Source organism: Euphorbia lathyris, chromosome 6 (genome assembly GCF_963576675.1).
Source record: "Euphorbia lathyris chromosome 6, ddEupLath1.1, whole genome shotgun sequence".
Classification (NCBI taxonomy): Eukaryota; Viridiplantae; Streptophyta; class Magnoliopsida; order Malpighiales; family Euphorbiaceae; genus Euphorbia; species Euphorbia lathyris.
The window spans coordinates 70,937,834-70,964,988 of record NC_088915.1 but is presented as its reverse complement, the minus strand read 5'-3'; the positions used below and the strand labels follow the sequence as shown (position 1 = coordinate 70,964,988).

Genomic DNA, 27,155 nt, shown 5'->3' with positions numbered 1-27,155 from the left:
ACACATAAGTGGTATAAAGGGTTAGAGCCTGAGTCTGTCGACTCATTTAACCTTCTTAAAGACATGTTCGTCGCTCATTTCGTTACCACAGTTAAGGAAAAAGGATAAGCTCTGATCATAACAACGTCAAACAACGATTCGCCAAGCCTCTCAAAGTTATCTGCATGCTTCTCAGAGGAGATGTACATGTTATCAAACTGAGATGTGGTTCGATGATTATTCCCATGAAGCGGGTGGTTTATCATGTGATAACCGGGAAAATAACCTTATTCTTTTAATTTTATGGTGGCAAATCGGTTGGGAACAATGTTAAGCCCAAAATATACCTAAAATATCATATATAAATACGTTAAATTTACATTGAAATCGAGTTAATTATATTCATTTGGAATACTTTTACGTCTTTATTTACTTCTTTGATGCAAGGTACTTAATTATTTGGTTAAATCCAAATAGGAGCGAAAACGGATCTAAAATGGAGAAAAAACCTTAAAAACGTACCAAGAATGCATATCAGTCAGAAGAACGCTCGAGGAGGACGAAAAGCAGTCAAGAGACAGGGAATAATCTCTCTGTCGCGACTGAGATTTTGAGAATCTCAGTCGCGACTTGTGGAGGCCGGCTCGGGGGAAAAACGAAGTTTCAAGCTCGCCCCTATACCCCCTGTCGCGACTAAGATTTTCAGAATCTCAGTCGCGACAGCGAACCTCCCTGCACACTAAACACATGTTTAAAACGGAAAAACGCGTCTGTTCGTTCGGATAAAAGCGACCCTTCACCAGCAGACACGACTCGTCATTTACAACCCTTCAACAACTATAAATAAGTGATCCATTTCAGAAATCAAGGTTGGTTAGGTTGGAAAAGTTAAAGAAATTAGAGAAGAAAGTTATTATGTTGAGTTTCTGATTCAGAAAAGAATCAGAAAGTTAGATTTCATTTCTGTGTAAACAATCGTGCTATACACGAATTGTATTTAGATTAGTTATAAAAACAGTATTAGTTTAGTTTTCATTCTGATAGTGGACGAGACCAGTCTCTATTCCGAAGATCCAGCGAGAAGAATTGACGGCTGAAGCGCATGAGGTTTGACGAACCTACGGAGTTTGAGAGAAAGATTGACGACCCGGATCTCAAAGTTTTCGTTGCAATGCTATCCAAGTTTCTACTTCTCTGTTAACTTGTGAAAATTCACATTCATTAATGATATACTTATTTATTCAATACATTCTTACTGTTGTTATTTTGATATTGTTCTGACAAAATGATTTTCAAAATGATAAATTGGTGTTTTTATTAAAACGTTCTATTCCATCTTATTCATATAAGAACTTTGTTGAACACTTAACAAATTTAGTTTTTATGGATGACATGATCGCTGATCGCGGCTTATCAGAAATAAAACACTAGTTTGATTAAGGTAGGAATCATCTCAACACCACGGGGATTTCTATGGTTCGAAGCCATTTAATTGAGTATATCGCTATATTGTTACATGTCCATAATCTCACAAAGTTAAAGTTGCTTTCTTTGCTTTATGAAAATAAGTTCTATTTTATTCCGATTACGGAAGTATCTGCTTTATAATCAAAATTCCAAAACGGAATTGTTCTCTAAACTCGATATAATCCTTCTATCTAATCCTAATTTACCAAAACCAATTCCATCAATTAAAACATATTTCTTTTATTAAACCTAAACACGTGATTAAACCGAATTAAATAAAGTTTTAGTTAAAAAGCGTTCCCTGTGGGTTCGATATCTTTTATTACTACAAGCGTATACCGTGCACTTGCGGAAATCGCTCAACAAGTTTTTGGCGTCGTTGCCGGGGAACGCCAAAATTTTTCGTGTTTTATTTCGAATCTAGGTTTAAACATACTTATTTTAACTTTTGTAATTTAATAGTTTTCATTTACTAATTTATTTATTTTTCAAAATTCTGTTTTGTAGGTAGTTTCGGTTCGTGCAAGATTTCAGGTTCATGCGCAGTTCTCGAAGTTCAGGCATTGTACCAGACCCTATAGACCCAGAAATTGAGAAAACCATTAGGAAGAACAAGAAAAATAAGAAAAACAAAAATAAGACCCCAGTAAAAACACATACCGAGCCAGAAAAAATGGCAGACCCACCAACACTTATAGAATACGCTAGGCCAGGTGTGGCCGGTGTAACCAATAGTATCGTTAGACCCAGAATCACCGCAAACCAATTTGAAATTAAGCCAGCCTTGCTTAATATGTTGCAAAATAATGTAACATTTTACGGGTTACCTAACGAAAATCCTAACACCCACTTAACAAATTTCCTAGAAATTTGTGACACTTTTAAAATTCCAGATGTGACTGCAGAAGCAATCAAACTTCGCCTCTTTCCCTTCACCTTGAAGGACAGAGCCAAAGAATGGTTAACTTCTATGCCAATCGCAACTTTTGCCACTTGGGAACAATTAGCCCAAGCGTTTTTATCTAAATATTTCCCTTTAGCAAAAACCGCATGAGTCATAAAAGAGTTAACATCTTTTTCTCAAAATGATAATGAGACTCTTTATGAAACTTGGGAACGTTTTAAAGAACTTCAACGTTTATGCCCACACCACCAATTACCCGCTGAACTTTTAATGCAAACATTTTACAATGGACTAAATCCTACAACTAAGGGTTCATTAGATGCTATGTCGGGAGGGCTATTTATGAAGAAAACATCAGCCCAAGCGAGAGAACTTTTGGAGGAAATGGCAATCAACAGCAGTATGTGGCCCGCGGAACGTGGACATATACCGGTGGCAAAACCATCATCCTCAACCACACCATCAGTTAAAGGTATAGTTGAACTTGATCCAGTCGCGATGCTACAAGCCCAATTTTCTGCTTTATCGCACAAAATTGATAAATTTATGGCACCACGCGATACCAATGGTAATCCAATCCAAACGGATGTGGACTACGAAAATATGAGTGAGATCGAACAGGTAAATTTTGTCCAAGGGCAAAACCAAACTAATAATCCTTATTCTAATACTTATAATTCTGGACGGAGGAATCATCCTAACCTTAATTGGAAAGATAACAGTAACAATAATATTAGTGCTAATCAAAATCGTACCACTAATTATCAAAATCAGTCAAGAGATACGATTAGCACTTTATCTTCTAAAATCGACAAGTTTATAGATGCTATCAGTGGAAAAATAAGTAATCACGACGATGGTTTTAAACGAATCGAAAATAAATTCGATCAGCTTATTAAAAACCACTCATCTAGCATCCATAATTTGGAGGTTCAAATTGGTCAACTTGCTAAATCAATTCCATCTCGAAAAGAGGAAGTCTTCCCAGCCATACGGAAGAAAATCCGAAAGAGCAGGTGAAGGCTATTACTCTTCGTTCAGGGAAAAATTATCAAGGGCCTGAAATGCCCAAAGATGCAACATTACCTGGAACTGATTTACCAAAGTCCAAAGAAGATATCTTAAACACAAATAGTTCACCATTTGACACAGGTACCAAAACTTTTGTACCCAAGCCACCTTTTCCGTACAAAGTCCGAAATAAGGACTATGATAAACAACTTCTAACGTTTTTGGATAAACTCAAAAATTTGCACATCAATTTGACATTTATGGATGCAATCACACAAATTCCTAACTATGGTAAGTTTTTAAAGGATTTGATTTCAAAGAAAATCAGTTGGGAAGGAATTTCATCCATTTCGTTAACTGAAGACTGTAGTTCAATAGTATCAAGTAATTTGCCCACTAAACTCAAGGATCCCGGATGTTTTACTATTCTGTGTAAGTTGGGAGATATTGAATTCCCAAGTTGTCTTTGTGATTTAGGAGCAAGTATAAACTTAATGCCATTTTCTATTTTTAACAAGTTAGGTTTAGAAGAAGATATCAAACGTACCAATATGGTTTTGCAATTAGCGGATCAAACCACTAAGAGGCCATATGGTATAATTGAAGATGTTTTAGTCAAAGTCGATAAATTTATTTTTCCTACCGATTTTGTTATATTAGACTTTGCATATGATGTAAATTGCCCTTTAATTTTTGGTAGACCGTTTATGAACACGGGACGCGCTCTAGTTGATGTGTCGGAAGGGAAGGTAGTTTTAAGGATAGGAGAAGATAAGGTCGAGTTTAACATGAACAAAGCGACGAAATACCCTATGGAGGAATTCGCTTGTATGAAACTTGATTTAGTCGAGGAATGTGTCAATGATGTAATTCAAAGTGAAGAAATAATTGAACCTATAATAGACGAGGAATTAGATGATAAGGACCCAGAGCCTTTGATTAGAGAAGATGGACTAGTTCCGCCTTCAATTGTAACACCCCCTAAATTAGAACTTAAAGAGTTACCCAGTCATTTGAGGTACGCTTTCTTAGGCGAAGGCGATTCTCTACCTATAATTATTTCTAACAAATTAACAAGCGATCAAGAAGAAAAATTGAAAGAAGTTGTTAGAAATAGGATAGGAAGTATGGGATGGAAAATTTCAGACCTAAAAGGAATTAATCCTAGTATAGTAATGCACAGAATTCACTTAGAAGAGGATAAGCCACCTAAAACGGATAGGCAAAGACGCTTAAATCCGAACATGAAAGAAGTAGTCAAAAATGAGATTACTAAACTTTTAGACAATGGAATCATTTATCCGATCTCAGATAGTGAATGGGTTAGTCCAATCCATTGTGTACCTAAAAAGGGAGGCATAACTGTTGTAAGAAATGATGAAGGTGAACTGATACCTACACGAACCACCACCGGTTGGAGGGTTTGTATAGACTATAGGAACCTAAATAAAGCTACTAGGAAAGATCATTTTCCTCTACCTTTCATTGATCAAATGATCGAAAGGATAGCCGGTCATGCATTTTACTGTTTCCTAGACGGTTACTCCGGATTCTTTTAAATTTACATTTACCCGGATGACCAAGATAAAACAACCTTCACATGTCCTTACAGAACATTTGCATATAGGAGAATGCCTTTTGGTCTATGTAATGCACCAGCAACTTTTCAACGATGTATGACAACAATTTTTAATGACTTCATTGAAGACATAATGGAAGTTTTCATGGATGATTTTTCAGTTTATGGAGATTCTTTCGATGCATGTTTACAGAATTTAGATAAAGTATTGTCTAGATGTGAGGAAACGAATTTAGTTTTAAACTGGGAAAAATGTCATTTCATGGTAGACGAAGGAATTGTTTTAGGTCATAAGATATCTGAAAAAGGTTTAGAGGTGGACAGAGCAAAGACTTCAATTATAGAAAAATTACCCCCACCAACCACTGTTAAGGGAGTAAGATCATTTTTAGGTCATGCAGGTTTTTACAGACGGTTTATAAAGAACTTTTCTGTAATCTCCAAACCACTTACTAATTTGCTTATGAAGGATTCAACTTTTGATTTTAATAAAGATTGTTTACAAGCCTTCAATACCTTGAAAACGGCTTTAGTCAGTACACCTATAATATCGAAACCCGAATCTACCTTTCGAAATTATGTGTGATGCGAGTGACTTAGCTGTAGGATGTGTATTAGGTCAAAGGAAGGATAAGAAACTTCATGTTATATATTATGCGAGTCACACTTTGTCCGGTGCACAACTAAATTACACCACAACTGAAAAAGAAATGTTAGCAGTAGTTTTTGCATGTGATAAATTCCGATCTTATTTGTTAGGATCCAAAGTTATCATTTATACTGATCATGCAGCTTTATGATATTTATTTGCTAAGAAAGATGCAAAACCACGTCTTATTAGATGGGTTTTACTATTGCAAGAATTTGACATTGAGATTAAAGACAAAAAGGGAGTTGAAAACTGTTGGTCCCTTGTAAGGTTGCAAATATAGTTCCAAGGGGGGGTTAGGAACTATTTTACCTTTTTAAAATAATTTGGGCAGATTTCTTTTCTTTAAAAAAAGTTTATAAAACAGCGGCACGTAACACTCAGCAAGACACTGGCTTAGTCAACTAGTGACTAGGACAGCTTCGTTGCTTAGGTCAGGAAATAGCACTTAGAGTCTATTCCTGAACCTGCTCGTTTGTAGCGCACAACTCAGCTTGACCTCTTTTACTTGGTCAGTTTTAGTTTGTTTTAAGCAAGCAATATAAATAAGGAGTTAAGGTTTAAGAAAACTTCACTCAGCAGATTTATCCAGGTTCGACTTCTTCTAAGCCTACGTCCTGTCCCCGGAACACCTCCGAGATTTCAAATCCTCTACTGAGCTCTTTAAAGGTAGAGCCTCAAACCTTTTACAATATCAGCAATTGAGTATGACAAGAGTACCTTCCTCTATACTTCTACTCAATCCTAATCTCTCTGCTGAGTACTTAAAACCGAGTACCCAGCCTCTCCTTTCTACTTCTAGAAATGATAAAGATTTTGTCCTAAACAACAATTGCTAGAACACCTTAGATGATTGAAAAACAATCACTCTAGACTTTTACACAAATGAATAAACTTTGTAGTGTAAGAATTTTGCTTTGCTTCTTGCTTGCAGAACTTGTAGAGATTTGGACAGCGTAATGGCTTGATCAAGTTCTGTGTGTTGTGAAGCTTGTGATGGCACTATTTATAGAGACGTCTGGTCATTTGGTCATTTCGAATTTCGAAATAACCGTTGGAGGGAAACGGCTATGTGTCGTTGTCATCCTGACTTGCACAGAGCTCTTGGCCAATCACAAACGTGTATCTTCTGTCCTCGGTCAGCACAGCAGATGGTCTCTCCTTTTAAGGTAAAGTCAACCGGACAGCATACTGTGTCGTCTGAACTTTGCTAAAAGAAGAAACACTTTGTCTGGAAGTTTTCCTCTACCGGTCTTCTGTCTTGTACGCTTTGTCGAGACTACTCAGCAGCTTCATTGTGAAGTTGTTCCTGAAGGTCTTCTAGATCCTTCCGTTTGCTGAGTTGCGTTTTTGTCCAAAACGACAACGTCTTGACATACGCGGGCCGAGTGTACTGAGTTGTTTGACTTGGGCCTTGGCTTCCGTATTGGGCTTGGGCCTTCGAATCCTTATGACTTATAACATTTATACTCAACATTGAACAAACACATTAGTAGAATAAATCAACGCATTTAAACTTAGTGTGTTTAGAAAACAATTTTGTCAAATCAAAATTATGTGGAAAGGTGTTTCAACAAAAACCTGGTCGCCGATCATCTATCAAGACTTGAGGATGAAAACGGTCCCATCGGTGAAACATCAGGCATTCGAGATGATTTCCCCGATGAACATCTCATGCAAGTACAAAGTGTCATAGCTCCATGGTATGCGGATATAGCCAATTACTTAGCTGCACATGTTGTGCCAGATGGATTGACTTCTCAGCAAAAGAAGAAATTCTTTTCAGAAGTTAAGAAATATTTTTGGGAAGATCCATTCTTGTTCAAAACATGCGGCCGTACTGCATTTAAAACACCTATCGGGATGACACCTTATAGATTAGTCTATGGTAAAGCTTGTCATTTGCCGGTTGAATTAGAACATAAAGCATATTGGGCTATAAAAACCCTTAATTATGATTTGCAAAGCGCAGGGAAAAAGCGTTTGTTTGACTTAAACGAGTTGGATGAATTATGCTATTTGTCCTACGAAAATGCGAGCATTTATAAGGAGAAAATTAAAAAGCGGCATGATGCCAAAATCAAAATTAAAAACTTTAATGTTGGAGATAAGGTCTTACTTTTTAATTCTAGATTAAAGTTATTTCCAAGTAAACTAAAATCTAGATGGGCTGGACCATTTTTTGTTGTTCAAACATTTGATTACGGAACATTGGAGCTAGAAAAGTCTAATGGTGACCGATTTAAGGTCAATGGTAATCGTTGCAAAATTTATTTCGACGGAGTTCCTATTCAAGCAATTGAATCCGTGGATAAATTTTATAAAAATTAATTTCTTTGATTTTCATGTTTTTAATTTATAGTTTTTTTATTTATTATTTATTTTATATTTATAATTATTATTCTTCTTCTTTTTAATTTATTCTTTTCTTTTTAATTTATTTGTTTTTTTTTATTTAATTTATTTACTTTAATTTTTTATTTTTACATTTATTTATCATTAAGTACAAATGAGTTTTGTTCACATTAAAATTTTAATTTAGTCATGTTATGAAATTTTCATTAAGTGTTAAGTGTTGTTGAGAAATTATACATGCAGAAATCTCAGTTGAGATTTTCTATGTTCCAGGATTTGGAAATCTCAGTTGAGATTCCGAAAATCTCAGTTGAGATTCCGAAAATCTCAGTTGAGATTTTCCGTCTTATACATTTGAAATAACTGTAAGGGATTACAGTCTTCTTTCTTTAAAATTTTCTGTCAGTTAAATCGAAGAGGTATCACTTTGACATTTTTTTTTCTTTCTAACAGACACAACCTTTCACTTATAGGATTTATATATTCCTGTAGGATCAGACTTCTTCCATTTTATTTCATCTTTCTCAAATTCTCAAATCCTACAGACTTCATTTTCTTTTCTCTCACAGACATGACTAAGTCTCTGAAAAATGTTCACAAACACAATTCTTCTCAAAAAGGGAAAGTTGATATCTCCGATAGATATGGTGCATGGTTTCCCATTTATAACCATGACGAGGGGAAACGCTTCCTGCAATTCAGATATGCTCAGTTCTTTGGCATGATGTATCTGGACGAGTTTCTGAACGAGGAACTCGGGATAAGCGAAGACATTGATCGCTATCTGACTAATTTGGGTTGGACCAAATTTGTTTCTATGAAATTTCCTATTATTGGAAATTGGGTTCTGGAATTTTTCTCCACAGTTCGATTCGTCAACAAGAGACGTGTTCGTCTCAGTTTTCGTTGTGAGGGGGAGGTATTCACTTTTGGGTATCCAGAACTTCACAATTGGTTTGGATTTCCACCACGAGACACAACTCAACACCATCCTGGAAGGGATATGACTTCTAGAGATATATGGAGGATGCTAACAGGATTTTGGCGATTCAATCCACGTCTTGCCTTCAACAAATCCATTAATTCTAATTCCATGTTGTATCTGCACAAATTCCTCTGGCATAGCCTTTTTGGTCGAGTCAGTAGCAATATTGTGAAAGATACTGATCTTTATGTGTTGGGCGACATTTTCCAAGGCAACTCAGTGAACTCCTCGAAGATTCTAATGGAGGGGTTAGTTGTTGCTTCCCGTTCCAAGAAACGGAAGATTGAGTTCGCCAACATCATATGTGGAATAATTTTAGGAGCCAAGGGAACCATTTTTGTTCCTTGGATTGATACAGAACCATTCCCGATTTTAGACTACGAGTTCTTGGAGAACGAGGGACTTGTCAAACGAGTTTTTCGTTCTGGTCCAACATTCCTTTCTGCACCAAAGAGGCAAGTCTTCATTCAAACGAAGATTAACAGGGCCAATGCACGTCGTTTTTCTAATTCTAGGGACATAATTTGAGTTTCTGTTGTTTTATTATATATATAAGTGTTTGTTTTTTTTTTGTGTTTATATGAGTAACATGTTTTTATGTACTATATTTTAAGGTATTGTTTATGTTTTAGATTATAATAAATAAAAGTGCATTAATTCCCTAGTTTATTTTCTTTTATTTAAGGAACAACCTTTGGCTTTCCTTTAATTTAATGTTTCAGTTTTGTTTATTTCAGTTTCAGGTATTAATTTTAACATTAATGTCACTTAATTTTAAGAGGAATTGATTTAGACGTGTTAAAATCATCACCAATAGTACCAATTTTACCCAGATTTTTCAGAATCTCAGTTGAGATTTCGAATTCTCAGTTGAGACAGCGAAGGACGAATTTTTGAGCGAAATTTCGCCCCTTTCCCCACTTGCTGTCGCGACTGAGATTTTGAAAATCTCAGTCGCGACTTGCGACCTGCAGGTGCGGGATTGGGCGAAATTTCACCCTCTTTTCCTATTCCTACTCTATTTACTACTCTATTTACCTATCCTAATCAATACCTATACTTACACCTATTTATATCACCTATTTTTATACCAATCAATCATCTTTTCTCTTCCCAATAACAAGATTCACTCATCTTCCCCATAAATATTTACCCTATTCATCTTCTTCCCCAATTCACCACCATTATCTTTTATTCTTCCTTTCATCCTTTCATATTTTCTTTCCATTCACACAAATTTCACAAACAAATCAATATGCCTAGACAAAAGACCGTTGCAAACAAAGCCAAGGCCACCGAGATCAATCGTTTACGAGTTCAATATGGAGCACCGTTCGATATTACATCGGAAGTCGAAGGACGCAAATATCGCCGATTCTCTAATGTCCTAATAGAGTTCGTCGACATGCTTTTTCTTGACACCGACATGGTAAACACACTTTCCTTTACCGAGCGTATTGATGAATTTCTTACCGTTCTTGGTTGGAAACAATTTGCTAGTATGCGTTTTTCAAGTCTTAAAACGCATATTATTGAGTTTTTGGTTACTCTAACCTATGACAAGAAGAAAGGAGTTATCTCTTTTCGTAGTGATGGAGTTCGTTATGATGTTGGATATGCGGCCATGAACCGTTGGTTTGGCTTTCCTACTCGGAATTTTTATTCCAAACCAAAGCCTTTTAATTCACACATGGTTTGGCAATCTTTAACCGGTTTAGATGTTTTTAATCCAAAGAATACATCTAGTAAATTGCTTAAGGATGATTGTATCTTCTTCTTTCACAAGTTTTTATCATTCTCCTTATTTGGTCGGGTTGAAAGTTCAAAAGTGCAAGTTCGTGATTTGGTTGTGTTTGATGCTATTTTTAAAGGTTTGACAATTGATAGTATTGAGATGATATTTACTAATTTAGTTCGAGCTTCTAAGTCCCGCAATAAGCAAGTGTCTATGGGTAATTTAATTACCGGCATTATTTTGGGCGCTCGAGGTGAATTAGCGGATTATCAAAATATGTCTCATGTTGGTTTACCTTTCTTGGATCTCACGGCACTTCAAAGGGCAAATTTATTGGAGAAAATGGGACCCCCTGCTTTTATCTCTTATGCGGATCGCACAAGACGTGTTTTTGCTACGATGAGTAGTGAAGCCTCGGGTTCTCAAGGTTTAGGTGCCCAAGATGATGATGAGGAGGATGATGAGGAATTTGACGAAGAAGAAGAGGAGGAGAATGTTGATGTTAATGCCAACGAGCAAGCAAATGTGGAACCAAATGAAGAAGAACAAGTTGGATGGCAACGTGTTTTGACACAAATGAACGAGCATAACCGTCACATGAATTTGCGGTTAGATGAAGTCGTTGCCAATAATGCCGAAATGAGTTCAAGGATCACTACGTTGAGTAGTGAGCACAAGTCTACTCGTCGCCGGATGCTCTCTTTCTTCCGACGCCAAGGAGTTGAGACTACGCCTTCTCCACCACCATCACCTTGATAGGTTTTATCATTTCTCTCTTTAACTCATTTTCGTTATTATTATTATGTTTTATTCGGTTTGGTACAATATTTTTCCTTATGTTTGGTACAATTCTCTTTATTATTCATGTTTGAATATTAACGTACTATCTTTTTCATTTCCAATTCGTATGGTTTATTTCATTCTAATTTTCGTGTTTTATCGCTTTTTGCACCACTGAGGACATGGTCCAAATTCAGTGTGGGAGGAGATATCTCATATATCATTTTAATTTTAAGTCCGAATGAATGCAACGAATGAGAATGAATGCTATTTATTTAAAGTATAAATGCATATTGTTATTCAATTTTTAGGCCAAATATAATATGCAACATTTTCAAACAAAAGCAAATGCAACATTTTTATATAATGTGCAACACTTTTTACAAATAATAGCAATTTTTCATAAAGGAGATAAATTTTTTTTTTCCAAAAGTAAATATTTCATATGTTTTAAACATTTTAACTTTCAAAATAATGTTAAGCATATTTTAAGGTTATCATTATTTGTAGAAATAATATTTCTATACGGGCTATATTTTTACAAATATTTTTACAAATCTCCGATACGATTTTATCAAAAACGTCTCGAGTAAATGTATATAAGTAAAATTTCTTTAGTTTCAAATCTCTACTTTATATCATGAATTCATGATAAATATAAATCTTATTTTCAATTTTCAATTAGGTTTATAGGCATAAATCGAACTAACAACTTTAGCTTTTTAGCTCGATATTATTTTTCGTCTTACATTAAAAACCAATTGAAGTTTTTAAGGAAACTTTAGCCATAATACATGTTGAATTTCAAGTCAATATAGGATGAATGTGCTATTTTTCTTTCCCAAATTTTATTTTCGTGTTAATTTAATCAAGTAGTCGTATTCTTAACTTTTGGCCACGATTGAGACCAACCTTATCACAATCGAGGTATGAAAGGGAAGAACATTAAGTGCCGTTTACTTTTGGCCACGATTGCGACCACCCTTATCACGGTCGAGGTATGAAAGGAACGTTAAAAAAATTAAAGCAAAAATTAAACGTGTTTAAAGTTTTAAGTAACGATTGCGTCCACCCATGGCATGGTCGGTACCTCTTAAACGAACACGAAAGCAAATACAATGCGTATAAAGTTACGATCAAGACCACCCTTATCTTGGGCGTAACTAAGCAAATATATTAAACATAAGTCCTTAATAAGTCTATATTTGTAATAGTTTAGGTTTGGGAAAGGAAATTTTGTGCTTAGAAATGCCTTGAGACGAAAGATTCGGAAACATGCGTGCTTACACCGTCCCGAATACTTCAATATAAAAATTGAAATACAAGACGAGTAATATATCTCTTTTACACTAGCTAGTTTGATACTTTGCGTATGAATATACCATGAAGAGTTTATCTTTCGGTTTAACTAATTTAAAAAGGAATTTATGGATATATGTTCTGTTTATAAAGAGATTGATTAAAGAATAAATTCAGTGAAATTTTGCTCGGGACTAGCAAAAGCTTAAGTGTGGGAGTTTGTTAAGCCCAAAATATACCTAAAATATCATATATAAATACGTTAAATTTACATTGAAATCGAGTTAATTATATTCATTTGGAATACTTTTACGTCTTTATTTACTTCTTTGATGCAAGGTACTTAATTATTTGGTTAAATCCAAAACGGAGCGAAAATGGAGAGAAAATGGAGAAAAAACCTTAAAAACGTACCAAGAATGCATATCAGTCAGAAGAACGCTCGAGGAGGACGAAAAGCAGTTGAGAGACAGGGAATAACGAAGGCCGGCTCGGGGGAAAAACGAAGTTTCAAGCTCGCCCCTATACCCCCTGTCGCGACTGAGATTTTCAGAATCTCAGTCGCGACAGCGAACCTCCCTGCACACTAAACACATGTTTAAAACGGAAAAACGCGTCTGTTCGTTCGGATAAAAGCGACCCTTCACCAGCAGACACGACCCGTCATTTACAACCCTTCTACAACTATAAATAAGTGATCCATTTCAGAAATCAAGGTTGGTTAGGTTGGAAAAGTTAGAGAAATTAGAGAAGAAAGTTATTATGTTGAGTTTCTGATTCAGAAAAGAATCAGAAAGTTAGATTTCATTTCTGTGTAAACAATCGTGCTGTACACGAATTGTATTAGATTAGTTATAAAAACAGTATTAGTTTAGTTTTCATTCTGATAGTGGACGAGACCAGTCTCTATTCCGAAGATCCAGCGAGAAGAATTGACGGCTGAAGCACATGAGGTTTGACGAACCTACGGAGTTTGAGAGAAAGATTGACGACCCGGATCTCAAAGTTTTCGTTGCAATGCTATCCAAGTTTCTACTTCTCTGTTAACTTGTGAAAATTCACATTTCATTAATGATATACTTATTTATTCAATACATTCTTACTGTTGTTATTTTGATATTGTTCTGACAAAATGATTTTCAAAATGATAAATTGGTGTTTTTATTAAAACGTTCTATTCCATCTTATTCATATAAGAACTTTGTTGAACACTTAACAAATTTAGTTTTTATGGATGACATGATCGCTGATCGCGGCTTATCAGAAATAAAACACTAGTTTGATTAAGGTAGGAATCATCTCAACACCAGGGGGATTTCTATGGTTCGAAGCCATTTAATTGAGTATATCGCTATATTGTTACATGTCCATAATCTCACAAAGTTAAAGTTGCTTTCTTTGCTTTATGAAAATAAGTTCTATTTTATTCCGATTACGGAAGTATCTGCTTTATAATCAAAATTCCAAAACGGAATTGTTCTCTAAACTCGATATAATCCTTCTATCTAATCCTAATTTACCAAAACCAATTCCATCAATTAAAACGTATTTCTTTTATTAAACCTAAACACGTGATTAAACCGAATTAAATAAAGTTTTAGTTAAAAAGCGTTCCCTGTGGGTTCGATATCTTTTATTATTACAAGCGTATACCGTGCACTTGCGGAAATCGCTCAACAAACAACTATCTGATCAGTTCGAGTGAGATCATGTTTGTTCAGATCAAGGTTGCTAGCCTAGCTGTTTCCCCCACTTGTTCGCGAAGTTATTCTTGACAAGACCCATATCAGATTGCAAGCCTTTTTAGTGTTATAGCTTTTTCCAACCTTATGAATATCTGAGCATAGGTTTCAGCACCGATGTGTTTCCCACAGCTCATTGTGAGGAAGCATGACTTATGTCGATCGAGTTTGAGGAAATCCACATGATCTTAATTACTATTACTTCACTACAACCGTTTTTGAGCTGAAGAAGTCATAGTTTTTATTATCTCAGCTCTACGCTCACCACACATATGCTATCCGTTTCCTTTGAAAGAGATCTAGATATGCTTTGGTTAGTGGATCTAGAAGGATATGTGCAACACCAAATGTTTGTGGACGAATACTTGCAAAACAAGAGAAAAGGTTTGACCGAATCTCCACGAAGGATACTCTGACATCCAAGTCACTTATGGTCTTAAAAAGAGATAGTAAACATAGAACTTTTAAAGTAAGAAGCTCTGAGGAATATGATCATGTACCTTATGTGAAAAAAATTGAATCTCTTTATATAGGAGTGTGGGCTCCTAGTCTAATTAGAAGAAAGTTGACTCTTTATTAGATTAGGAAAGAATCGAGAAAGTCGGGTTTTATAGATATGTTATCTGCACGTCTAAGGATTCATGTTTAGAGAAGGAATCTTATAACCGATTTTATAGGGGAGAGATTCTGAAAGGGTATCCCAAGATATCCGTCAAGCATGTTCACTTATATTATCAATGGACGAAGTAATTTAAATCCATCTTTAAAATATGGTAAACATTAAACATTTTAATTTTTCTGATCAAATCAACTATCCACTTCTATTTTACTTTTATTTTTTTTATTATTAATTAAATCTAACCCAACTTCAAAGCTGAATCATTGGAATTGGTGGCTTTAGATGACAAAACAAACAAACAAAAAAAAGTAAATTAAAAGCTGAAAAATACGAAATTAAGAGTGTAAATCTTAGGTCTTGTTTGATAACCCATCTAATCACTTAAATTAAAATATTAAGCACTTAAGTGCGTTTGATAACAATTGTTTCTCTACCACTTAAATGAGCTAATTAAGTTAAAAATCACTTATTTTGATAAGTCAAAATATTTAACTTAACATTTTAAGTTAAACATTATCAACTAATATTTTTATAAAAATTATATCATTCAATACTTTCAACACTTATAATATTCAGTACTTATTTTTTCAGCACTTAATTTTCAGTTTTATCAAACAACACCTTAGATCATAAACACTTTAATATGCGCAATTGGCCAAGGCTTATTGCTGACGTGAATCCTTTCTCTGCTGGCTCAACCAGGCCCGACCCGGCCCGTTATTGCCAACACACACAAACACAAAGCTTCCCTTAAAAAAGTCATTTACAGAAAAAAAAAAAAAAAAACTCATTTTTATGCTTATAAAAAATTCCAACAATATTAAATAAACAATTTTTTATATGAATAAACATGGCCAAATACACAAATAACCTCCTGAACTTATTCAAATATTACAACTGTCCATCCAACTTTCAATTGTAACAACTTACCTTTCAAAAAGAAGAGAGAGAAAATTTAAAAAATCAAATTTCCTAAATTGTCCATGTGCCACATCAGCTTTTTAACGGTGTTAAGTCATTTTCCGTTTTTCGGGTAACGGCGTATAACACCGTCCCTTTTTTTTTGTAAAAACAAACCACATGGGTTTTTTTGAACTACGTGAAACCACAGAGGATTTTTTTTGGAATTTACCCTTAAATTTAACATCACTTTTATTTTTCTGCATTATAAATTGACAAACATTGTATCATCCAATTTGTCAATTTCTATTAATAAGAATCTATTAAATATTATAACTGACATGTCAAGCTATAGAGAGCATATAGCTATTATACTAACAAGATATGAAAATATCTTTTTTTTTCCTCAAAACCTTAGATGAATTTACCGCTTTTTGTTTCTTTGTTAAGAAGATGTCAAGCTAGCATTCACACCAAGTATCGCATTTCGCTGCGTTCTTCATCGATGCGAGAGCCGAGATATCCGTTGCCGAGAGTCGTTTTCGGGCTTTCTTTTCCAGTTCTTCCAATTCTCCTTTGCCCGGTGGAGCTGTCGCAACGGTAGATCCTGATCCCCCCTTCCTTCATTCCTTGGTACAAGCGGAATGCCTGATTGGATCAAAGAGAGATTGCGATACCTACTAAGATAGAGTAAGGGTTCTAACCCATGTACATACACGTGCCATAAAGGGGACACCGGTTGGCCCAGCCCTACTACTTGGTTGTATCACTCCATACACCTCTTTTAACTAATTAAAAAGCTTGGGCTTTGTCCTTTCTTTTCTTGAAATATCTTTCAGTCAGGTCAGACATCCGCATCTTCTTCTACTAAATACCCAGAACTCTACCTTTATCCATAAGAATGGAAAGGTTTTCTAGTCGTACGCCTATTGATACGAAGAGGCTGCTCCACTATTCTATTGGTTTAACGCGAAGGGCTTGCGAAGGGACTCCTATACTATAGTTATAGTTCTATTCGCTGGAACAGAGCATATGATCCATCCAGCATGAAGTTTTCATGTTAGCCTTTGTGCTAAGATTCTGAATTTTAAGTAAGATCGTTGTTTTCCTTGATCGTAAGTCAAGGCACTCTTTCCGCTCATTTAGCTAATCACACTGCTTCTGCCCTTGCTTTAATGAACCCCTTGAAAAAAAGAACGATTTTGGAGCTTCTCTTGTCTTGCGTTGCGGCTAAAGGAAGATTAGTTCATCTTGGAGGGAGCTCTTACTGCTCGAGAAGGAGTTGTGAAACTTATGTTTGTTCTCGCATCTGCAATCAAAGGCAAGGAGTAATTTAAATAGAACTAAGAAAAAAGGATTCAACATATCCGATCTAGCTTACCATTTCCTTTACTAGGAGACTAGACTCCCAATTGCCTGCCGGGAGATAAAGAAATCGGCTACTCTTTCTCCGCCATGCTAGCAATAAGAGATAGTTACTTGTCCCAATCGGCATCCTAGAAGATCCCCGACTAGGCAAGAGAGAGATCGACTAGCAACTTCTGTAAGTCAACTATCTCTTCTCTTTCACCAACTCTATCCTATATAATGAGTTTATTCTATATGCCAGCTAGACAAGAAGAATCTATGATTGGAAGCTTGCAGTATAGACTTCTTTCCTATTGGATATTACTAATCTAACTTGGAAATGTAAGTTGCTTAACACATGCAAGTAGAACGTTAAGGGACTTTAAAAAAATGGGAATAGTCAACCAGGATCCTACAAACAGCAATCCTAATTGCATATTCATTCGAAAACCTTTCACGAAAGATGTTTAGTCAAATTCTACCTATTGGGCCTTAAGGCGATACCTCCCCCTCCTTACCCCTATTCCCTTTATCAATCTAAGCCTTCCAAAAGTTTCAAATTTCGATGAAGACAGAGATAATAAAAGTTTGCCTGAAGAAAGAAATTGAGATGCTCTCCTAAAGTACATTATTCTTCGTTTATTTGTAAAATATCTAAAAATCCTTATTGACGATCAAGGGAAGGTGCAAAATAGAGTGGAAAACATAGATACACTGAAATTGCATAAGAAGAAGAAACTGATGGAAGGTGATAGACATGCTACTTATACAAAACGGGAAACAGGTCAGATGACCGGTTTCTCATAAAAAGGTCTTCTTATGCTAAGAAACCTGTCAAAACATAATCAATCACTAATTTTTTAACATAACCTGTTTCTATTTTTTTAATTAATGTTTTACTTTTTTTAAATTAATAAAATTAGTAACCAGTCATTTGATATGACCAGTTGCTTTGTAAATCAAAAACCACTGGTTAGCAAAAGCAAAAGCCCTACAGTGGAGTAAAATTTAAGGATCTCCGTTTTGAGCCAAAAATTTTCAACCCAGAATCCTTACGAGGAATTATCCTCATAAAGATCCCCATTTCGAGGCAAATTCAAAATCCATCAAACCGACACTGAACAGTGAAATCGGTAGTAGAGAATTAGCAAAGCGCCTTTTTTTGTTTGTTTGTTAATTAGATGTGAAGCTATATACAAAGCATATACATATGTACTAGATAAATACAATTTTATGAAGCAACCCCCCACCCCAATCCCCATCTCAACTTCACCTACCAACTCATTCACTAGTTGGATTCTTCTATTAAGAAGCGGGAAGAAGACAACCCAACCCCCCCACTCAATTCACCTTCCAATTTCACCTGTATCTCAATCTTCACTGACTTTAGCCAATGAAACAAAACCTACCCATTTGGCTAATTCTCAACACACCATTTTGAGATGGAGATTTTGGACTGTGTCATTGGAAACTCTACCTAATGTGAGAATCATAAGTGTCAAAAAGAGAATCTGGAACAATCACTGGCAACTTATCTATATATATAAATAGCCTTCTCAGATTCTCTCTGGACACAGTTGCCATGTCGACTATGTCCCGGCTATCAGTGAACATCCAGAGATCGCCTGAGTTCACTCTCTTCAGACTGTCCCGGCAGAAGGGGCATGACTGTGATCTTGTCCTCCTGCAATCATAAAAGTACTTCCTTTAGTGTCGTTTGTCAATATTCAATCATGATCCCAGCTTCGTTCCTCGAGGGAGCATATATTGAATTTCTTTAGATAAGGAATTAGGGATGAGAGTTCGAAGGCCAAATATGATGCAAACATGCGGAGTCTGTAGCAGACCTTCAAGCAACTAATTTGATTTCATGACATGATGATGAGAGAAAAAAAAGAATTAAGGTTAAGCCATAGGCAAGATCTAAAACAAGCTCACTTGTGTGTTTTTCTAGAAAGCTCAAGATCCTGGATTGGTTAATAAATCAAGAGAAATCCATAGGTGTCAATACAGATAAAAGCATACCGTTCCACAGTTCACTGAAAGGAATTAGACAAGTGACACAAACAATTTCTTCAAACAAGAAAGTTCGCAAACATTAGTTAGGACTGTCAATTTCTGACATGACAACACAATTTACAAAACAACCATCTGACATGATTCTCATTTTTGTTACATTTATATAGATCACATAAAATGATTATGACACAAGAATCTATTTTGACACCGCTATTCCTGCAAATAGTTCAAAACTACACGTGCAACTCACTCATGCCAAGGGACTTGATTAGAGAGTTCATTCTCATTCACATAGAAATGTATCCAATAATCTTACCAAAATTAGACAAGCCATCTACTGATAATAACTTCAACTCCTCTTTTGACAAGTTTAATGATCATCATCATGGGATAAAAGCCAAATTTTCAGTTTTGAATGCGAAGATGAAACACTTTCTACTTTTTCTTCCCCTAACTACAGCAAAAACACTCTTATACACAGTTTAAGATCTGAAACCATGGCCTTCTGGATGTCATCTAAATTTTCCCTAATTATATAAACCACAACAATTGAACAAGCTGACTTCAAAAGATGTCAAACATATCAAAATCAAGAATACAGTAGTCGCCTTCCATTAAGGAAACAAAAAGCTGTCATTGGACTAGTAAAAAGATATCCAAGATAACACAAATTATGAGAACAAAACAGTAGCACACAAAATTTGACTACATAAAGGTGTTTAGTCTTCTTATGCCGTAGCGACAACTTTCATAGAAATTCAAAATGACAATGGAGTACAATCATCAATCCATATAATTTCAAGTTAATGATTATACAGTAACTCATACCCTCTTATCAAATTACCCCCCTCACTTTCAATCATGAGAATACATACTCATCATTTATATGTTGCAACAAGAAGTGACTCTTAGAAGTGTGGAGTTCGACCGTAAATAGAAACATTTATGTGCATAACTTTATATGTTAAACAAATAGAGAACATCATTAATAACATAACGTAATTAAAAATATAGGCCTGTTTAGGCAATGTATGGAAAACACAAGCTTTCATTTACAAATCTGCAGCTCAAAAAAAAAATCTAATACTAAAGCAAGCAATATAATCATGAATGAATGAAGAATTAGGTCAGGAAAAGTGAATAGCAATTGAAAGGTATCCTTTTTTCCTTGGTCATGGCTTCCTAATGAGCTAGTTTATAAAAACCAACAGAATGAAATAAATATACCTTTCCATGAGACAGTTGATGCATGTTTATTTAATTAAATCTCAAGGAAATTCATCGAACACGGGGTTTCATTTAATCAAAGAAAGATAAAGTCTAAAACAAGTATTAACTACAGTTGACATATAAGCTTACTGAAAATAATAACTGTGAAAAGGAGCAGAGAAATCCAGTTTTCCAAGGATACTGAAACATGAGTTGAAGGAAAGAGGAGAATGAGACAGAGGAGAGAGAGAGTGAGTACCATTCACGGTAACATTTCAGGCACATGGCATGGTTGCAGTTAGGAAGTACAATTTTACTATTCATCTCCATACATATGCCACACTCTTCTTCTCTTTCAATATCCACATCTGTATGTTGCCTACTTCCCTCATCATCTCTTCTTCGGTATCTTTCCATGCACACTACCTTCTGTTTTTTATCTTCAGTATCAGTGACCCCTCTTTCAAGTTGCAATAAAGAGGGATAAATAACAGCTAGAGACAGAACAGGAGGAATGCAGATTTAATTAAGACAAATAAACTTACTAACGAAAAGCATTCAAAAGATAAAAAAAATTACCATAGAACTCCCTAATGCTTGCTTTTCTTTCATGGGTAGACATGGTGGTCGTGCCATCCACATATACCTGTGGTAGCAGACAATTTTATAACTTAAGCCTTTCTTGTGATTGGACCAGTAAAAGGAAGTACAGTAGAGCTCTCAATTTATGGCATGACAACAAGACTTAAAGATATAATCCATTTGACACGATTATCAATTTTGCATTATAGATGATATAAAACGATTATGACACGATAACCCGTTTTGATACCCCTAAGTATAAATGCATCTGAAAAACAAATGTCAACCTTATAAATTAGGACCCTTAGCAGTCCAAGCGCCCCAGCAAGATTGCAGTCCGTCCACTGTACTAAAAAAAGAAACAGATGAGCAGCTGGACTATATGACATTCTCATCTGAAGGCAGGCTCCATCATACTCCCTTGGAAAATCTGTTGCCCTGCACATTGCAATCGAGGATAAGAATATTTTAAGTAATGGGAAAACTTTAGGGACACATTCAAGTCAAAACCCTTTGCTATGCAAAATGTAAGGGGAGGCAAACTGGGCCAAGCATAGGCACAGCTCGGAGGAGCTTCCGCAAATGTGTTGAATGGAACATAATAATAGTTGTTCCTTCCAGACCCAAGTTGACATATAGGGGTCAGAGCCATTAGGTGTAGGATCCCTGCACCCCTGGACAGTGAGCAGGCAATTGGCTTAAGTGATCCCTCCTAATCCATCGGGAATCAGGAGACAATCATCTGGGCTTGGGAAACAGAGACGGATCATCCTTTGGGAGGGAGAACTATGGACACTAAGGGGCTGCCGGTGAGCGCTCTACAATGATCAAGGTTTGATACACATGGGAAATCTTGTGGGACGGCATTCAGAAGTAGCTAACAAGAATTAGCTTAACCATATTATCAGAAGTAGCAGTAGGGGGAATGCTTATAGAGGAGAAATCCCTCGATATCTCCAATGTCAGTTGGCTGGTCGTGGGAGGGAATATCAAGCCAAAAGGGACTTTCCATAGCCTAAGTATGTCTTCCTGACAAGAAAACACAAATAACAGGGAGAGCTTTCAATCAATATAGAAGTTGCTGATGCTATTTCCATGAGAAAGAAGGCAATAATCAATGCCCTGCTTCATCTGACATTGCAGAGTTTTAAGACCGACATTTTTTACCAATTTCAGAGAAATTATCTTCAAACTATTGAACATCTCATATATGTTCTGGCAAATAATTCTACATGAAACAAGGATAATGGATTTTGTTTCACCCTTCTACATTAAGGGAGGAAGACATGCTTTTCCAAGTTGTTACCGATTAATTTCTTGAGATTGGAAGATTAAAGATAAACAAATAAAAGTAAAAGCCTATTATTCAGGTGGAACCCAGTGCCACGTGAAGTCAAATAATTAAGTTTATCCAGATAATAATAACTTACCCTTATCCCAACATCCACCCACCCAAATCCAATGAACGAAAATAACACACACAGTCGAATACAGAGAGCAGCCTTTACTGAGTGATGCAAAACACCAGAGAAATTCTCAATTGGCGGATATTAAAAGCAATTTCAATAGTGAGGAAATGGAAAAATCTGAACTTCAAAATAAAAATCACAAACTGAGTTAATTAACTCACAAAACCAAATTACTTCCACACCAGATAAATCAATTTTATACTGAACTATAAAACCCCTATTTCAAATCAACCCTATCCATAATATTATAATACTAATTTTTATTCTGATTCAGAACACACTTATAACTGAGAGGAATTAGAAACTCCGATAAGTGGAAAGTGAGGAAGAAGAAACCAAAAATGGAATATCTGATTTCATATAGGTTAGGGTCTCATACTGCTTGATAAAGTAACTGAGAAGCCAAAAAAGAAAAACAATCAGAATCCAAAATCCAGAAAAAGAAAAAAACAACTTTGAACTTTGTTGCAGACATCCTAATCCGAAAAAGCAATTAGAAAAATGGAAACTCACAAATTAGAGCCGTAAAGAGAGAAAATTAGAAAAAAAAATTCATAACAAAACAGAATCCAAAATCAAAATCGATCAAACACACTTACAGAGTATTAGCATGTTGAATATCAGCTTCAAGAACTTTGAGAGAGTCTTTGAATGACTTTCGCATAGAAGACACATACATCTCCTTCAACTACCAAATCGGAACAACAAACAATCGAATTATCTTCCCGTCGCTCCGACGAACACCAGAAAATGCAAAACTGAAGCTCCTCCTCCTCCTCCTCCTCTTCTTGTTCTCTCTCCTTCCACCAAAACCCCACTAGTGGCTAATCTTCAAATACAGTCTCTGCTTTTCCTATATAAGGAAATAAAAATTGAATTTTCAATTTGCTTCTCGAAGTGCGGTTCTTCTAGGATGTACTTCTTTCTTACTCTTCAAAGCTAAAGCAAGGGACACGTGTAGGGATCTAAAATTATACAAATCTTCAATTTTTTTTTAAATAATTGAAAAAATAAAATTAAATGATACTAGTAGTAGTAATTTATTTTTTTTGTTATAGAGTTTATCATAAAGTATTAATTTGTTTAAATTCTCAAATAGATACAAATGTTTCCTATTAAGCTAAGTGTCTCAAAAACAGAAAGAAATTTAATTGGAGTATAATTTAATTTCCTATAATAATAATAGGTAAAGCTGGACAGTCTACTTTGGACTAATAGTATCACTTCTTAAATTAGTAAAGAATTAAACTATAATCCTTTTAAGGTTTAAAGCACTATTTTACTCCAGATTTATCTAAAATTTTGTTATTTGGCCTCTGATCTATTATTTGGCCACATTTGACCTTTGATCTATTTTAAATGGTGAAATTTCATCCAATTTGTATTCAAATTTTAATCGAATTGTTATCTCATTGATAAGTAACGATATTTTGGAGTTCTTATATTAAGCACCGGGTTTTCCATGTCACTCGAAGGACCCACAATTCACATTTGGACACATGTATTGTGACCCCACATAATAATTAAAATAATAGAACCTCTTATATAATGTGTGGGTCCATATTACACGTGTCAAAATATGTATGGAAGGTCTTCCATTTGACATGGAAACCGGATGCTTTTAATAATTTGCCGATATTTTGACACTTGAACTTAATAGATTTTAGTTTGGGATTTGTTTTTTATTTTTTTCCTTTTTTAATCTAATTAATTTTTTCCACATAATGTGGCAAAATAAACTTTAAGAAATATCAACTTTCAAGTTCAAGTGTCAAAATATCATTACTTGTTAATGAGACAACGATTCCGTTAAGTATTCATATAAATTTGATGAAATTTCACTAAATGGGATAGATTATGTATCAAATGTGATCAAATAATAGGTCAGGGGCCAAATAACAAAATTTTAGATAGACCAGTGGCCAAATAATGCTTTAAGCCTCCTTTTAAACATCATAAAAATAAATTCCAATAAACAATTGAATAAAAAGATGAATTATGATGCAAAATTAAGTAAAATTTGTCTAGAGTCCGTTACTATTTGCTGTTGTTAGAATTTTTTTTTTCAAAAATCAGAGATTCTATACTTTTATAAAATGTCAATGTAAAAAGTAAACATGAATTCACTGACCAAACACCTAAAACTTTTACTTTTAAATTGAAAACACAAATAAGAACAACCAAACACGTTTTTAGAATATAATTTAAAAATAATTAAAACTATAATTTTTTTATTAAAATATATATAAACAATTATAATAATTTAATTATATATCAAATATTGTCCGTTTTGATTTAAATTTCATTACAAAAATATATTTTTCATAGTTTGTCTGATTTTTGGTATACTAAGACTCGAGGCAACTTTAATTGATATTACAAATATATTTTAATCTGTATTACAACACCATATTAGATAAAAAAAAAAAAAAAAAAATTATTATTATTAAATACTTATTTAGTGGTAATTTGGGAAAAAATAGTGTTGCATAAATGCATGGTTAGAAAGAAAATAAGAAAAGAAAGAGTGCTGTGAGAAAAGGAGGGAGGGAGAAAGAAAAAGAAAGAGGACGGTGACAAAATGCCGCAGCCGCCCGCCTTATCCGTAGAGCGGTAGGTGGAATTTCTCTCTCTAGCTCTCTGTTTTGTCTGCCACTTTTCTTAATTTCTTTCTTTCTATGGATTTGATATTTTCTCAACCTTAAACCATTATTACACCCCTCTTACTTTTTCCAAAACATAGATATCATATTTGATAACATTTAATTTTAATATTTCTAATCTAGATTAATTTTAAGGGTAAATAATTGAACAAAAATATTTAATTGGTATTTAATGTAACTTCGTATCTCTCAAATATCAGTTATGTTTAAAATATTTAGAGTATTATTAATAAAATTATAAAAATTCTATTAAAATGCTAATAAATATACTACATATAAATTAATCATTTTTTTTTATTAAATTGTCTTAAATATGTACTGTGTTGTTAATATAGTTATAAAAAAAATACGAAACTATTTCCATTTATCGATAAACTTTTTTAAATATCCGATGTGACAGTTAAATAACAGTCAAACTAATCTTTTATGACTCTGATCCTTCCTAGCCTGGCTATATCATGTCGCCTTCACTTTACGGTCTTCCTTCAAGAGAAAATGCCCTTAGTCCAAATCTCCTAATGATCTTACTAAAACTAAACCAGCGCAAAAATTAATCTTGCATGGAAACATTAGAGTTAATTTTGACCCCTATCCTTATAAAATATTGTTTTTTACTCCATCCATTTTATAATATTTTTTTAAATGATTTCATAATAAATAGAGTTTAACGGTTAGTTGTTAAAAATTACATTAGCAGTTTACTAATTATATTTTAATTTAATTGTTTGTGTAAATCTGTTTGGTAAAATTTAGTTGATTGTTAATTGATGCTTATGTAAAATGATAAATATAAATATTAGTCTTTAATGATTATTTTTTAAAATAAGTCATATTTAAATAGTGAGTTACTAATGACAGATATAACTTTGTGCAAATGAATAAATATTTATGTTTATGAATACAATTAAAAATAATTTTTTTTTTTTGCTATAAATTAATGTTCAATATGTTATATTAGAGCAGAGGTACTGTGATCGGTCTATTATAGAGGTTTTGGTTAGATGGGTTCCTCCAGATGCATGATGGGTGAAATTTAATAGTGATGGTGCAAGGAAGGGGAACCCGGGGCTCGCTTCGGCTGGAGGGCTCCTACGTGATGAACATGGTCAGTGGTTAGGAGGTGTGGCGGTGAATCTTGATTTTTGCACTGTAGTACTGGCAGAACTATGGGATTTGCATTTTGGCCTCAAGTACCGCAAGATAGTATTCAAAATGGACTCTCTTTCCTTAGTAATGAAGTGGTTCAACGACATCGTTTTTATTAGCTTATTATGGCGTGTCGTGATCTATATGACAGAGATTGGGAGGTGCGACTCATTCATATCCTACGGGAAGGGAACAAGGCAGCTGATTGGATGACAAACTACATAGAGAGTTTGAGTTGAGGTCTTCACGAGTATGATGCGCCTCCTGCAGGCATCCGAGAAATTCTTTTTTCCGATTTTTGTGGTTCTAGGCTTACCAGAATGACCCGTCTTTAAGGGTCGGTCTGTTTTTTATGTTTCCTCGGGATTAGCCCCTCCATTATTGTAACAAAAAAAAATATATCATATTATCAAAGGTAAATAATTTATTTGTCCTTATATTATTATCTAATATATTGTTTAGTTCTTATATTTTCAATAAATTATTACAAAGTCCATAACTTTTGTTTTCTTCGATGACTAATTTTTCTTTTACTTATTAAAAACAAATTATATTTTTTTTAGGGTAATGATATATACAACCCTTAGGGCTGTATATTAGCATTTAATAGGATAGTATATTTATATTTATTAGTGTATTATTTACATTTATTATTACATTGAAATTTTAAATACAATAAAACCTATTAATATAAATATTGGAAATATACAATTGTA

The 27,155-nt window shown here is 34.5% G+C and overlaps 1 protein-coding gene and 1 non-coding gene across 2 annotated transcripts; both read right to left on the bottom strand.

Annotated features, from left to right (window-relative positions):
* Positions 1–2,499: 2,499 nt before the first annotated feature.
* On the bottom strand, positions 2,500–2,604 carry LOC136234360 (small nucleolar RNA R71). The gene has a single exon (XR_010691247.1). It is a non-coding gene; the product is annotated as a small nucleolar RNA R71 (small nucleolar RNA).
* Positions 2,605–18,519: 15,915 nt separating this feature from the next.
* Positions 18,520–23,512, bottom strand: LOC136232663 (E3 ubiquitin-protein ligase AIRP2-like). The gene is made up of 5 exons (XM_066021971.1): positions 23,230–23,512; positions 21,449–21,599; positions 21,159–21,225; positions 20,839–21,073; positions 18,520–19,035 (listed from the first exon to the last, which is right to left on the bottom strand). Exons 1-5 carry the CDS (start codon positions 23,307–23,309, stop codon positions 18,825–18,827), a joined length of 744 nt encoding a protein of 247 aa, XP_065878043.1. The 5' UTR covers positions 23,310–23,512; the 3' UTR covers positions 18,520–18,824.
* Positions 23,513–27,155: the final 3,643 nt, after the last annotated feature.

Bases quoted from the DNA above. Each gene is read 5' to 3' on its own strand.
- LOC136232663 (XM_066021971.1), bottom strand. From the start codon at position 23,309: ATGTATGTGTCTTCTATGCGAAAGTCATTCAAAGACTCTCTCAAAGTT. The intron at 21,600-23,229 runs GTAAGTGTGTTT...TGCAATGTGCAG, and splicing joins ATTCAACATGCTAATACTCT to GGCAACAGATTTTCCAAGGG. The intron at 21,074-21,158 runs GTAATTTTTTTT...TTCTGTCTCTAG, and splicing joins AAGCATTAGGGAGTTCTATG to CTGTTATTTATCCCTCTTTA.